The following is a 15124-nucleotide window of genomic DNA, read 5'->3' as shown; positions in this document are numbered from 1 at the left end:
ACACCGCCAGGCCATATTATTTTTCAGACTACGGCTGGCGGCGGTCTACTGGCGTGGGGCTGCTGATGGTAGCAGTGTCACCTTACCGTCATCCGCCAGTATGGTCACAGCAGGATTTCTGCCCTTCATGTGGCGGAAATCCGGCTGTGGGCATATTATGGCAGACGGATGGTAGCCGTGGTGACGGTCTTTTGGCGGGCGCCGCCACGGCAGTAGGTGTTTTTTACCGCCATTGTCATAATGGGGGCCTAAATTCCTATTCGCCTCTTCGGTGAGTAGACACCATGGGCCAGATGTAGCAAAAATAAAAATTGCGACTCGCATTTTGCGAGTTGATGCGACTCGCAAAATGCGAGCCGCAAATTGGAATGTCAGAAAAAAAAGCGATCCGATTTTGCGACTCGCAGCCGGACTCGCAACGCTGTGTGCGAGTCCGCAGTTTGCGAGGTCGCTGTTTGCGAGTGTGCAAAAAACGAACTCGCAATTAGCGAGTGGGTGTCGCAAATTGCGATTACCTTCAAAATTGCATGCAGGTGCAGCAGAACACTCCAGAAAGCATACCAGAACACTCTGGAATCACTTCCTGGCACATGATGATGACATCACAGCCAGGAAGTTAACAAATAGACTCCATGTGGTTGTTCTTGCTCTTCATCATCAGGATCTGGGTCTGCAGGGGTGAGAGGTAGCCCACGTCGGGTGGCTATGTTGTGGAGGATGGCGTATGCGACCACAATTTTGAAAGCGGTAATGGGGGTGTATTGGAGGGCGCCTCCACTGCGGTGGAGGCATCTGAATCTTGCCTTCAGCAGTCCGAAGGTGCGCTTGATCAGGTTCCTGGTCCTCTTATGCGCACTGTTGTATTGCCTCTCTGATTCAGTTCTGGGTGTTAAAAACTGAGTCATGATCAAAGGCCTGAGAGCATATGCACTGTCACCTGTTGGGCACAAAAGTACACTGTTAGGAAGTCCAGATAGTCGTGCACAGTGACCTGTGTGTATGTCTGCAAGTGTCTGTGGCTCTACCTAGGAGGTAACCGTCTCCAAATTCCCCACGTTCCAGGCGTTGATGTATCCCACTATGCCTAAACATGTATGAGTCATGGGTACTGCCAGAAAACTTAGCTACGATGTCCGTGATGACATAATGGGCATCACAAACAACCTGTATGTTGAGTGAGTGGGTACACTTCCTGTTGCGGAAAATGTGTTCCAGATTAGCAGGGGGGCATATTTGAATGTGTGTCCCATCTACACACCCTATGACATGAGGAAAGTGGGCAATGCGGTAAAAGTCCAGCTTGGTGCTGTTAATTTCTGCCTCATTCCTTGGTAAGTATATGAAGTTAGACATGTGCGTGACTAAGGCATCTAGGAATGCCCTGAGGAACCTTGACACTGCACTTTGGGATACCCCACCTGCCACGGCAATGACCCCCTGATAGCTCCCTGAGGCCAAGAGGTGCAGTGCGCATAGTACTTGCACATGCGTAGGGATGGCGCAGCCACGCAGAGTCTTGAGTTCTAGCTGTGGTTTGAGTAAATCAATTAATTCTAGAATGGCTGCGCTGCTAAGGCGGTATTTGTCATAGATCTCCTCTTCAGTTTGCTGAAAAAGAGTCTGCCTGGTTCTATATATCTTCTCCTGTCTGTGGCCCCTCCTCCTCCTCTGCTGGGCTGCGTAGACTCTCCTCCTCACTGCTATCAGGTATATCTCCACCATCTTGAGTAAGCCAGATGCCTTCTGGGTCCCCTTTTATACTTTGGTAATGGTTACCACCTGTTCTGAGTTAGTGGTAAATGGGACATGCAAACTGGGCTTTTTGCGACTAGTCACAATTTGCGAGTTGCAATTGCATATGGGTTGCGACTCGCAAATTGCGACTTGCAATTTGCGGGTCGCAAAATGGGGTCGCACCGGATGCGACTCGCAAACGGGTCCCATCGCTTTTTGCGAGTCGGAAATGGGCTTTTTGCATCCCATTTCCGATTTTGCACTGTCGCAAATTGCGATTCGGCCCGTTTGCGAGTCGCAATCGTTTGCTACATCTGGCCCCATGTTCAGAGGGCTCAGTCAGACGGATTTTTGGGTATGGGTTTACTTACTCTACTCTGTCCAGTACAGCACAGAGCTTCTTTGTGAGCGTGCAGAACAAAAGGGGCTTTGGGAGATAGAGGAACCGCTGTGCATATAAAAAAACACAGGGAATGGCCAAGGCATCAGGCCTTCCAAATGCAATGTCAGTTCCGTGCCCAGACTCTGCATTAATGTTATATTATCGCCATGTATAGAGCACACAAAACCCAAGGGTATCAACGTGCTAGCAGAACCTGCACGTGGTGGAAAAACACGTATTCATTCAAAGGCATTCTGGGTAAAAAGCCACGTTTTCAGCTGTTGTTTAAAAATGGAAAAGATTTCCTTATCTGCCATGCCGGGCGGCATTGAGTTTTATAATTTGGCAGCTGCCCCCGAAAAGGCCCTTCCTCTCCATCTGGCTCTTTGAAATCTAGGGACAATTGCCAGTCCTTCCCTAATAAAAGCATGCCTCGGAATGTTCAGGATAAGCCGAGCAGAATCATTGTGGGTAACCTGCAGCTTAATAATACCTCTCTTATCCATATTAAGATAGAGGGAATATCAATAGTCTAAACAGGAGGTAATGAGGGCAATGACAACTGTCTGTTGTAGATCATTAGGAATGAAAGGGAAAATCTTCTTCAGTACTCTGATAATACACAAACAAGTATTAGTTGTGAGACTGGTTTGAGTGTTGAAATTCAGGGAAATATCTACCAAGACACCTAGATTTCTAGCAGAATCCACTGGAGTGGGAAGAGGACCACACTCCTCTGGCCACCAGATATCATACCATATTGATTTCTGGGTCCCAAAAACCAACACCTCTGTCTTTCCAGCATTGAGTTTGACCACATTGCTGTGCATCCATTTCTCAATACTGGACATACTCTGCCTACAAGACTGGGAGACAGAGGTCACATTGTTGAAAATCATCACAATAATCTGCGTATCATCAGCATAAGATTGAACCTCAAAGCCAAAAGACCGGACCGGGGCTGCCAGTGGTGCCACATAGATATTAAAAAGAGTAGGACTCAACAAGGAGCCCTAGGGGACACCACAAGGAAGACTGAAGGCGTCAGCCTTGAAGTCCCCACAGTTGACCACCGGGACTCTTGTCAGTAGGAAAGAAGATAAAAGACTGAGTGCTCCGCCCCCAATCCCAACCTCCTGCAACCGCTAAAGGGGTTTACAAGGGCTGCTCACAATCATAGGAGGCAGGTTCATCAATTTATTGGTGGGGTCCAGTTCATATGAGGCATTCCATAAGGATGCAAATGACGAGGGTGCACGGCAGCGGGTTCTTACTGCCAGTGCTTAATTTGTAAATAAAAACGTGCCAGTGCCCAACACTCTCCTTCGAAACACGCAGCTGTTGCTTTTAAATATGCGAGCACAGAATGTTGAGGCAGCATAATCCTAAAGCCATTTTGGGCCTTTTTAATCCATGTACAGCCACTACCTGCCCCTTCAGCTCACTCTTACAGCTTTCTGCTTTCTCCCTTTGTGACGATTTTTCATTTTCCTCTTTCTCTGCCTTTCCCATAAGGGTCTTTTGTTTGCATTAAATGCCTGATGAAGAAAACTAACTGCCAAGCATGATGGCCCATGGAAGAGACGGTAAACAGTTCAGGCTCAACCCTTTGGCATTTATCATAAGTTGATAGTGGAAGCCAAGCCCCATAGGCACTTATAACTTGGGCCCATGGTTACAATAGATACATGTAAGTTAGTTCTACATGGCAGACAATGTAAAATGCTTGTCTGGTATGGTAATGCTACTAGGGGTTCTAGGCGCTCCACTGCACAGTGGTTCACAGCAGCAGACACAAGGGGACATTTCCCCAGTTAACACCGGCGACCAGTAACCTTAAAGTCCCCACTTTCTACTAGGGTGTATCTCCCCTGCCTTTTTCCACCTGTAGGTGCATGCTGGTGGGTGGGGGTTATAGAACTATGCAGAGGACTTCCGGACATCCAGAAGGACCTACCCTCTGCCTTCACTGTAAGACACCATCAGATTGCCACCTACCACACAGCACACCACCTAAGACAGTCTATCTACTCTCTCACCTCTCTAGGCATTCTCCTTCTTTAGCCTCATATCTACTCCATTTCACTGTATACTCCTCTCTCTCCACCTTCTCATTCTGTCTCCTTGCTCTCCCTTCTCTCTATTCTCCATCCCTGTTATTCCTGTATCTCGCTCACGTCAACCTCTTCTTTTATCCTTTCTGCCAGCTCCTCTGCTGTACTTTCGGCTCCCTGGCCTCGTCTGGGTGTCCTCGCTCCTGCCTCTTTTTTGTCTCCAATCTGTTGCTCTCTGTTGGTTCTTTCCATCTTCACTTCTGTCTGATGTCATCTCCCTATCCTCCTCTCGTGGTCTTCCCCGTTCTGTCCTCTCCGTTCACACCCCCTCTCTGCCATTCCTCTCTGTGGACGCAGGTCCCTCGTCCCTTGCTATCCCAGGTCAGCAGTGTCAAGATGGCGGTGGCGGGAAGAGAGCACAGGCGCTAGGTGTGCGTTCTCTGGGTCCCACTCCTTGCCCTCGCGCTATCCCCGCAGCAGCAAATTGGAGGCTGTTAAAGAAAAGGGCTGACAAGTGCCACCCATACCTTGGAAGTCGGCCGCGGTCGGAACGTATATACTGTGCTGTCCCTTCCTCTTCCCCAGACATGTTGGTGAATGGGCGTCCATGTTTCTATGCTGCTCTTTCCTGCTCTTTGTGATCCGGTCTCTCTATTTTAATATGTTTGCCCTCATTTCCCATTTCGCATCATCCTGTGAGCAGAACAATAGAGTGGATTCTGTCTCCAAAAACTAGTAGGGCTGCTCGGTGAGTTAAACGCTCGCTGCTGATATGTGTGGTGAAGTGCTAGTCACAAGTTCAGATCCACGCAAGGCCGACAGCAGCCTTCTGAAGTCGGTAGACTGCCATTAAATGAGAAACTGTAACACCTTTTATTTACAGCGCTAAGAAAGAACAGTAGTGCGGTATGAAAACATGTTCTTATTATCGGCCCTTTTCTTCGCTGTACAGATTTCTGTCAGATCCCCTGCCTGAATGGAGGCCGCTGCGTGGGACGGGATGAGTGCTGGTGCCCCTCCAACTCCACCGGCAAATTCTGCCACCTGCCTGCGCCGAAGCCGGAGCGGAAGGAAGCCGGAGCGGCAGAGGCCGGGACGAAGCCCCAGGGAGACGTGAAGCAAACAATGATCACCCTGCCCCTCTCCAACCAACTGGGTGAGAATAAACTGGGTGTGGGGCAGGGCTGGAACTGGGCAGTGAGGGAATGAAGGTGGCATGTTAAAAAACAACAGGATACTTCTTAGGAAGGGTAGGTAGTGTATGGGGGGCGGTGGGGGGGGGGGGGGTTAACGTCACTACTCTTCTTTTTTAGGTCAGGCGTACATACAGCTTTTATTATCTGCCTGGACTCATGGAATAAATAAAAAATAACACAGAGACGAGCCTAGTGTCGGCCCTTTAAGCCGTTGCTTGTTAATACCTTGTTTACTCCAATGATGCCCATCCTGTTGCACTAATACTTTGTGGATACCTTGTTTTCTCTTGGGATGCAGTGATGTCTTTTTTAGGTCTGGCGTAAGTCAAGCCGTTTTTATTTTACGAAATGTATACGTATAATGTACGTATAATATACTTATTTAAGAAAGGTTTCAGCTAGTTTTCTTCACTCATTGGTCACTTATTATGTCATTCGAATTTTTCTTTTTGCTCACTAAAGCATACAGCATGGGTCAGTTCACTCCAGTCGCTGGCTAACTTCACACTGAGTGATGACATTCTGCCCTTTCTCAAAGAGAGGATGAGGCCTAACTGCCAGAGCTGCAAACTTTGGAGTTGAGGAACCACTTTCGAGTCTGGGTGTAGGCACATATTTTAAGCAAAACACGTAATCTCCCCCTGCCTACCAAAACTTAATGTGTCCTTGTGTAACATAACTGGTGCTCATGTAAAGCACTCCAATACCTTCGGGTCAAGTTTCCACTCTATAAAACCGCAAAAAAAGCACACCCTCACAGTAAGTAGTCAATTTAAGTGCCAGATAATAGCATGGCGGTGTGTGCTTTTTGAGCCAAAAAATAAAAATATGTTTGCTTTTAGAGTATGACAATAGGGTAGCTGGTTGTGGTATAGGGGCTGCCACACTTCCCACCAGTACCATGAAATAACTTACAATCAAAGGAGTCTAAGCTCTACTGATAGTAGCACCGAACCACCAAACAGTGTCAAAACATGCAGGGAAAATCCCCACATACACATACACATACAACAGTAGAGTCTATCAAGAGCACAAACACACAAGTTCTTGAGAATAGTCCGTCGCCATATTGTACAAGAATAAACTATTTATCCAAGTCTGTAAAGTAATAGTTGATTCAGTTTTCTTTATTCCTGATGAACTAGAGGAAGCCGACAAGGGTTTCATCTAAGATAACTTTTTTCAAGGCTGCAAGATTAACATCATAATGACAAAATGAGTGTAAATTGTATTAAACACAGTGATTACCAAACAACTACGAAGCACCCCAATGTGCACGAGTGTTGCAACACACCCATGAACAGTGACCACTAAAAACCTGAGAAATGAGGCAACAACCCCTGTGTAGGTGACAGGCAGGCCCTATGACCACAAACAAGAAAAGAAAATAGGAAAACTTTAGTAGGTCACAACCAGGTGCAGCTACACGTCAGAAATAACAACAACCATGTTAAGTGTGAGGAAACTGAAAAAGGTAGGATGAAGGATTCAGTAAGCGATATTCACCAGTCTGTACAAGTATAAGAGGTAACCGTTGGATCGGTATTGCTTGATAAGCAGATTCATTGTCAGTCCTCATAGAAGACTGCACTTCTGGCAGGGGATGAAAAAAGAAAGTAATGACTAGTTTAGAAAAAATGTTTATGAAGGCGGGAGTCATATGAAAATGTACGACTCATAATTAGCAGTATTAGAATAAATACCTGTTGTAGAAGAGAAAGCTCTCCAAAACAAAAAGGCCATATTGCAAGAATTGGACCATAGCCAATTCGTAGTGGTAGTAAAAGTGTCAGAAGGGCGCAGAGGAGGCCATGATATGCCCCCAGGCACCTGAAAGTGGACAGGGAGCGCGCTCTTGATGAATGAAAGTAAGTAAAAAACAGCAAATTAATCAAAGTCAAATGGTACGGGGAAACTTACCGCACATGTGTGATGAAGCCAGTAGAATGGGTGACAGTGCTCTTGTTCCCGTCATGACAAGATTTTGAGAAATTGTGGATTATGGAAATAGAAACAGGGTTGAAGTGAAGCTCCATCATGTAGTCGGACAAAAAATTGTGAGCGCCATTTTGGAGGTGGGTAGCAAAGCCTCAGCTACTGTAGAAATAGAGCAAAGAGTGAAACCCAAAAGCAGAATAGTGCATATAGGTAGTAAAAAAGAAAATCAAGAAAAATGTGTACTCAAAACAGTGCATGAGAAAGAACAGAAGAAGCTGGAATAATTATCCAGTCATGACGTGCATATCCTCAAAGCTCACACATATGTAGAACAGTAGAAGTGCCAAGAACTAGTCCTGCATACCAAGATTATAGGCGAATGACATGCAGCGGCCCAGAGAGAAAAATTAGTCAAAGAATTTAACAATAGTTTACTCCTTGCGTTTAAAGTAAATGTGTGAAAAAATGGTAATGGCAGCGGAGGAGACAATGATCACAGGTATCCAAACATAAGTAGTTCTAGAAATATATTTGCTATGTTTACAGAGATGACTTGTAAATGGGTACTAGGACTTTGTAAAGTTCAGTAAAGGACAAGTATACGATTATACAACAACCCAATTGTAATAGTCATAATGTAAAGTCCTGGCAAGAGCAAGAGGTCTTACCAACATTTGTGAGTAAACAGGAGAAACCGTACACTCAGAGAGAAATGGGGTACATAATAGTACAAAAACCCTTTGCTGATAGTTATGATGTAAAAAAACCCAAAATCAGACAAAAAAGTCTCGCCAACATATATGGATCGTCAAAAGAAATCAGTAACTCAAGGTTCAGAACAGATGCTAATCAAAGGCAATTAAAGAATCAATCATTACATGTTGGTATATAGATAGTGATACAAATAGAAGCATAGAAAAAGATGATATAAGGTTGCCGGTTCAGGAAAATGCGTTTCTCTCGTACGGCCAATCATAAAGTTAGTAGCCTCAGTGGGCTACAGAGTGTCACTGGTATTTATGAGTCTTCAAGAACTACATGTAGTTCTCGGTCCAGAATGAGACCATAGTCCATGGCTCTAAGTTTCGTGATCCAACTTATTTCCAGTTTCCTGAGGACCTGGAATCTATCACCTCCTCTTGGATGGTCAGGAACCCCCCAATGGCGTGAAACCTTAAATGTGAAAGGTCACCAATTCTGTGTTGAGCTCCAAAGTGTAGAGCAAGAGCATAGCTCTCATTTCCTGTCCACATGGCATGAATATGTTCCTGTACTCTCTCCTTAAGAGGTCTAATTGTACTCCCTGTGTAGATGTGGTGACAAACACATAAAATACAGTAGATCACACATTTAGTATTGGAATTGAAAAAGCACTTGATCTTGTGTAAAGTAGTACTATTGTAATAGAAGCATTTCTGTCTGTCTGGGGCGAAGAGACACTTGGTACAGTGTCCACATTTGTGGAAGCCCTGCGGTAATTTGTTAAGCCAGTTGGTAGGAGTGCACTTGATGTCTTTAGCCAGGAAGCTGGGGCGCAGTGTGCTGTGCAAAGTTTTGACCCTACTGTAGGTGATCTGCGGCCTCTTGAAAATGTGGTCATATAGTGTTGCATCTAGGTTGAGTATGTGCCAATGGCGAGACAAGATTTTGAAAAAGAAAATATGGCTCGGTAGTGATATGGAGTGACGAGCTAGTTTAGGAGCATTCCTGGGAGGCAAGGTTTTGTTTGTAAGAAGAGCCTGATATTTGACTTTGAGTATTTTTTGCCTCATATTTGTGATGACAGAGGTAGAATAACCCCTAGAAAGGAACCTCCTTTCAAGGGTACGAAGTTCAGACTGAAAGTCAGTGTCCTCTCTGCAGTTGCACCTGAGTTTAGACATTTTCTCATAGGGGATAGCATGTAGCTGAGATTTAGGATGAGACTGGTGGAATGAAGAATCGAGTTGCATGCTGTTGGTTTCCTATATAAAGTAGTGAGGATTTTGACTTCCTTACTGTAAAGGGTAAGTTCCAGATAAGCTATATGGTCCTAATGGTGATGATATGTAAAGGAAATGTTATGTGGATTGCTGTTGATAAAATGAACAAACTCACATAGTAAAACCGCATTCCCTGTCCAAATTACAAGAATGCCATCAATGTAGCATCCTCACAAAAAACATGTTGGCTTAGTTGTGGTGGACATTTTGACCAAATAAACATCTTTTCGCGCCAGCCCATGTAGGGATTAGCAATTGAGGGAGAGGATTTTGCACCCATGGCCACCCTTTGACATTGACGGAACCAGATACCATTATGTAAGAATACATTACAGTCAAGTGCCGTGGAGATCATGTCAATAAGCATGTCAGTATGTTCCAAAGTAGCATCCATCGAGGATAAAAAATGCTGTATTGCCAACAGGCTGTTGGATTTAGGAATGGAACTGTAGAGAAACACAATGTCCAGTGTCACAAATTAACAGCCTTCAGTCCAAGTGAAACCCTTTAATTGATTAAGAACATCCTTTGTGTCCCGAATAAAAGAGGCCAGTTGAAAACAAAGGGTTGCAGAAAAGTGTCATTGTGTTCAGAGAGCCATTTGGTAAGGGAGCCAATGCCAGAAATGATTGGTCTGCCCAGGGGGGAGGCCCCCTGTTTGTGAAATCTATGCAGAATATAGATAAAGATTGCCTTGGGGTGTGGGTTGAAGATGTACTTAAATTCCAGGTCTGTAATTAAGCAGAGTTCTCTCCAAACCTTAAGTTTGATCTCAAAAAGGTTAGTAATAGTTTTTAGCGGTTTGACGTTTGCTTTTAGCCGATTATTTTTTCAGATTGATGAGGACTCCACAACAGCCTAAAAAAATATCATTTTGCAAAAACAAGGGCAAAATAAACAAACATTGACAAAGCCAAAAGCCTCACGATCAACACCAGGCCTGATGACTTTTCAGATGCTTGCTCTCCTACGATGCTGTGTTTGTTGACAGGGGGCTTTCTTTGTACAGTGACATTTTTGCTTGCCAGTCATACATTGTGAGGACCTGTGATACTTTGATTCAGCTATGCCTTGCTTGACATGTCTTTTTTAACCCAGTGATAATTTGTCTAACCCAGTGTCTGTTTCGCGTCAGTGATAGCTAGCTCCCTCCCAGGTTTTGCCTAAATTGAAGAAATGTTTAGCAGGACTCAGTCCCGGACCTCAGTTTAGAACATCTAAAGTTAATTGATTGTACAAATTGGGTGATGGCCCAGAAGTTGTAATTTTAGCAGGAAAGAATGGCTGATGCTGAGCGTAGTTATTTGCACACGTTTTCATTTGAAGGATAGCCTTGGTGTGGCAAAGGGGCTGAGGCGCCAGTGGCACACAAGGCCTCTCCTAAGCCCCTTGCTTGGAGACCTCACCTACCACGATCTAATGTGAACCAAACTGTTCCTAAGTGTGCCTTCTGCCCAGTGCTTAATTTGTGCTTGTTGTTTCCGGTGCTGAGCACCGGCACTTATTTTTGAGGGCCGGGGCTTATTCTTATGCCTCAAGCATTTGCTGCGAGCAAAAGACACATCTAGGAAAGACGGATGAAGGGAAAACGAAAAAGCGTCACAAAGGGAGAAAGTAGAAAGCTGCAAAGGTGAGCTGAAGGGGCAGGGAGTGGCTTCATATGGATTTGAAGAGGCCCGAGATGGCTTCAGGATTACTCTGCCTCAGTATTCTATGTTCACACATTTAATTACAGCAGCCGCATGTGTAAGAGGAGGGCTTTGGGCACCGGCACCCTTGTATTTACAAATTAAGCACTGCTTCTGCCAGTCACCGAAGGACGGCTGGCATCTCTCAACCAAAACAAACCAAAACAAAGCGGAGGTTACAAGTCCTTTTCGGGCAAATAACCCATTCAGACAGGTTTATTTCTGTGACTTTTGGTACCTGCAGTTTGGTTTGGTTTCTGATTCTAATGTTAAACAGGCGCCAGGATGCATAGGGGAATAGCACCTGACAAGTTAATGACAACACACATTTATCAGCTCTGAATCAGTTCATCTCTATCAATTTAGAACACAGCGTATTCAAATCTATTCACGAAATTGAATATATTTATTGGCATTGAGAGCACTGTGCATTGGATCAATGGCTTTACGTCCCAGTTTGGGTGATATAGGCGCTATCTTAAGAGAAGTGGACAGAACAATAGAGGCAGTCTACCCCGCTGGCTACAGTGGGCAGTGTCAGCAGTGAGGGGTCCCGGGATTAGTATCCGAGGAAAATCTGTTGGCACTTGGAATTATTATTACTATGTTTACACATTAAACACTGCTCGCCCTGTATTATGATTTGTTCCGTGACTGCAGTATCTAACGTTTAATGTTACCCTACAGGCCCCTTCAGCCCTTCCCTGGTGAATGTCCACATCAACCACCCTCCGGAGGCCAATGTACAGGTGCACCAGGTAGCCCGGGTTCGTGGGGATCAGAGCGCAGAGAACAGCGTGGAAGTGGCAGTCCAGCAGCCAGAGCCTCAGCTTCAGCCAGGACATGGCACCAGCAGGGGGCGCTGGAATGAAAACAGCATTGCAGGTGGCAGCCGGCCTCAGCAGGGACACCAGGACACACTGGGCACGTGCTTCCTGGAGAGCGTGGCCGGCAGGGTATGTATGTGCAAGCATGTATTACTTTTATGAAATGGTGGGGTGTGGGCCTGAGGTTCCCCAGCAGTCACTGCTGTGGCCCCATCCCAATTAGCGGTCTTGGTGCATTGAAAGACGTTATGGGGACTATGATGCTGAACACAAAAGAAGGTGGGACGAGTGAACATGGGGGAGGGGTCAAAGGCATGAATAAAAAAAAAATATTGTAACTTTTTTTAGTCTTTCACCTTCAGGTAACTACATATAAAATAACGACCAGCATAAATGAAAAATAAATGCAAGTTAAGTTGATCAGTCGGAAATGTACTATTGTACATTGTGAAATACCTATTAGTTAATGCACTGCAGAGGTCTCTGTGTGTGTAAACAGAGAGCCACAGAATTGAATCCTGGTTGGTGCAGTGAAGAATAGTAACTTGTGTATATTTAATAATACGAAGTCTCAGTCTGTGACAGAAAGCACTGTGAATATGTAGGCCATTATTTTAAACTTGCATTACACACAGTATAGGATAGGCTGCTATATAATGTGCAAAAAAGTTTAAGATAAAAAAGTGTGTCCAAAATATACATTTTAGTATTACTCTGGACATAGTATATTTTTTATACCCATCTTTTAAAAGCACACATTTCACTACTCAGCTGATAACACTCTTGCACTACCACTCAAAACAAATAAATCTGTGTCACCAGGAAGCTTTAGGTGATTCCATCAACTAAAGCCAGTACCTGCTTCCAAGCAGCCTTTACATTTGCAGATTAACCATTTGCACACATTTACTATTCTTTTTTTTCATTCATCGGTAAGAAATCGATTTCCCAGGAACCCGTTTCAATCACCGTTTGATTACGACCGGCTCTGAGACGCGTAGGAACCTGGCCCACTTAAGGTCCTGAGTAAACAACATCTATTAAATGCAGTTTATGGACTTTGAGGAGAACACAGTAGAAAACTAGCATTTGCAATGCAATAGGTCTCACATTTGCTTGAGTTAGAGCTATTAGAGTTGTAAATGCATAACTGGACTTTTCTTGACACATAAATTGGTCAGCCCTGCTGCATAATTTGGTCCTCTCTGCCATATAATTCCAATGGCCCTGCATATAACTGAACCACTTCCATTTACCTTCTTCCTCTATCTGCAGCAAAAAAAATATATATATTGCCATTATTTATTACATTTTTCCTTATTATGTATATGTATATTATGTATATTTATATACAGTGGAAGAAAAATGAATTTAACAGACAAAAGGACAAGGAGCGCCTCAAATAAAGCTCCACAATGTATGCATGTGAATATATTTTTTATTGAATCTTTTTTGTCTGCTTTGTCAGATAAAGAGGTATCAAAGACACGCCCTAAAAAAAGTCTATTTCTAGATGGCTTTCCACTTTGCCTTGCATATCCGAATGGTAGTAATGTCTACTAACATATACAATCACAGGGAGAGGATGTGATGTAATGGCCAGAGCTGCCCACTTTGGAGCTGGGGAACCAGGTTTGAGACTCAGTGTCGCCTCAACATCCTTTGATTCTAGGCAAATCACCTAATCTCCCTGTGGCTACCGAAAAATGAATGTGTCCTTGTGTGTAACGTAACTGGTGCTCAGGTAAAGCGCTCAAATACCTTCGGGTTGAGTTTGAACTAGATAAAAACTTTTTTAGAAAAACAGGAACTGGAGGCAGAGAATAAATCACAGTCTGAAAAACATGGCAGCTTCAACAGTGCTCTGAAAGGAGTAGTGCTCTGAGAGGAGTGGAGAGAAGCCAGTCTGTTGGGCAAGAAGCGCTAATACTCAGCTAGGCAGCAGAACTCATGCCTCTGGAATCATAAATGCAAACAGTGTATGTCAAAGAAATGACTCAGTGTACATATAATTGAAAACAAGGAAGATGGGAAGCATTGTATTGCGATTTGTCCGGTGAGGCAGATAAAGAGGTCTCAAAGGCACGCTAAAAAAATGTGTATTTCTAGATGCTTTCCACTTTACCCTGCATATGCGTGAGTTCTAGAAAATTTGTTGACTTGCTTTTTGATAGCCAGGTGTAGGAAGTTGGCTCTGTATGTACTATTTCAAAGTAAGAAATAGCATGCACAGAGTCCAAGGGTTCCCCTTAGAGGTAAGATAGTGGCAAAAAAGAGATAATTCTAATGCTCTATTTTGTATTAATGTGGTCGAGCAGTAGGCTTATCAGAGGGTAGTGTTAAGCATTTGTTGTACACACACAGGCAATAAATGGAGAACACACACTCAAAGACAATTCCAGGCCAATATGTTTTTATATAGAAAAATATCTTTTCTTAGTTTATTTTAAGAACCACAGGTTCAAGATTTACAAGTAATACTTCAAATGGAAGGTATTTCACTTAGGTAACTTAGGAACTTTGAATCAGCAAAATAGCATGTACAGTTTTCACAAAAATGGCAATAAGCTATTTTAAAACTAGACAGTGCAATTTTCAACAGTTCCTGGGGAGGTAAGTGTTTGTTAGTTTTGCAGGTAAGTAAACCACCTACAGGGTTCAAAGTTGGGTCCAAGGTAGCCCACCATTGGGGGTTCAGGGCAACCCCAAAGTTACCACACCAGCAGCTCAGGGCCGGTCAGGTGCAGAGGTCAAAGTGGTGCCCAAAACGCATAGGCTTCAATGGAGAAGGGGGTGCCCCGGTTCCAGTCTGCCAGCAGGTAAGTACCTGCGTCTTCGGAGGGCAGACCAGGGGGGTTTTGTAGGGCACCGGGGGACACAAGTCAGCACAAAAAGTACACCCTCAGCAGCACGGGGGCGGCCGGGTGCAGAGTGCAATCAGGCATCGGGTTTGTAAAGGAGTTCAATGGGAGACCAGGGGGTCTCTTCAGCGAAGCAGGCAGGCAAGGGGAGGGGGCTCCTCGGGGTAGCCACCACCTGGGCAAGGGAGAGGGCCACCTGGGGGTCGCTTTTGCACTGGAGGTCGGATCCTTCAGGTCCTGGGGACTGCGGGTGCAGTGTCTTTACCAGGCGTCGGGTTCTTAGAAGCAGGCAGTCGCGGTCAGAGGGAACCTCTGGATTCCCTCTGCAGGCGTCGCTGGGGGGGCTCAGGGGGGTTAACTCTGGCTAGTCACAGGGTCGCAGTCGCCGGGGATTCCTCCGTGTAGTGTTGTTTCTCCGCAGGTCGAGCCGGGGGCGTCGGGTGCAGAGTGCAAAGTCTCACG

At 44.9% G+C, this 15124-nt stretch overlaps 1 protein-coding gene across 5 annotated transcripts in view; it reads left to right on the top strand.

Annotated features, from left to right (window-relative positions):
• The window catches only part of LTBP2 (latent transforming growth factor beta binding protein 2), a 1514902-nt gene that overhangs the window by 756876 nt on the left and 742902 nt on the right, over positions 1-15124 (top strand). For all 5 annotated transcript variants that reach the window (XM_069208495.1, XM_069208492.1, XM_069208494.1 and 2 more), the window contains exons 6-7: positions 5123-5326; positions 11662-11930. In XM_069208495.1, coding sequence (XP_069064596.1) covers positions 5123-5326; positions 11662-11930 — 473 coding nt within the window. The remainder of the gene's footprint in view (positions 1-5122; positions 5327-11661; positions 11931-15124) is intronic.

Source organism: Pleurodeles waltl, chromosome 9, assembly GCF_031143425.1.
Source record: "Pleurodeles waltl isolate 20211129_DDA chromosome 9, aPleWal1.hap1.20221129, whole genome shotgun sequence".
NCBI lineage: Eukaryota > Metazoa > Chordata > Amphibia > Caudata > Salamandridae > Pleurodeles > Pleurodeles waltl.
This window is presented reverse-complemented; position numbering and strand designations above follow the sequence as displayed.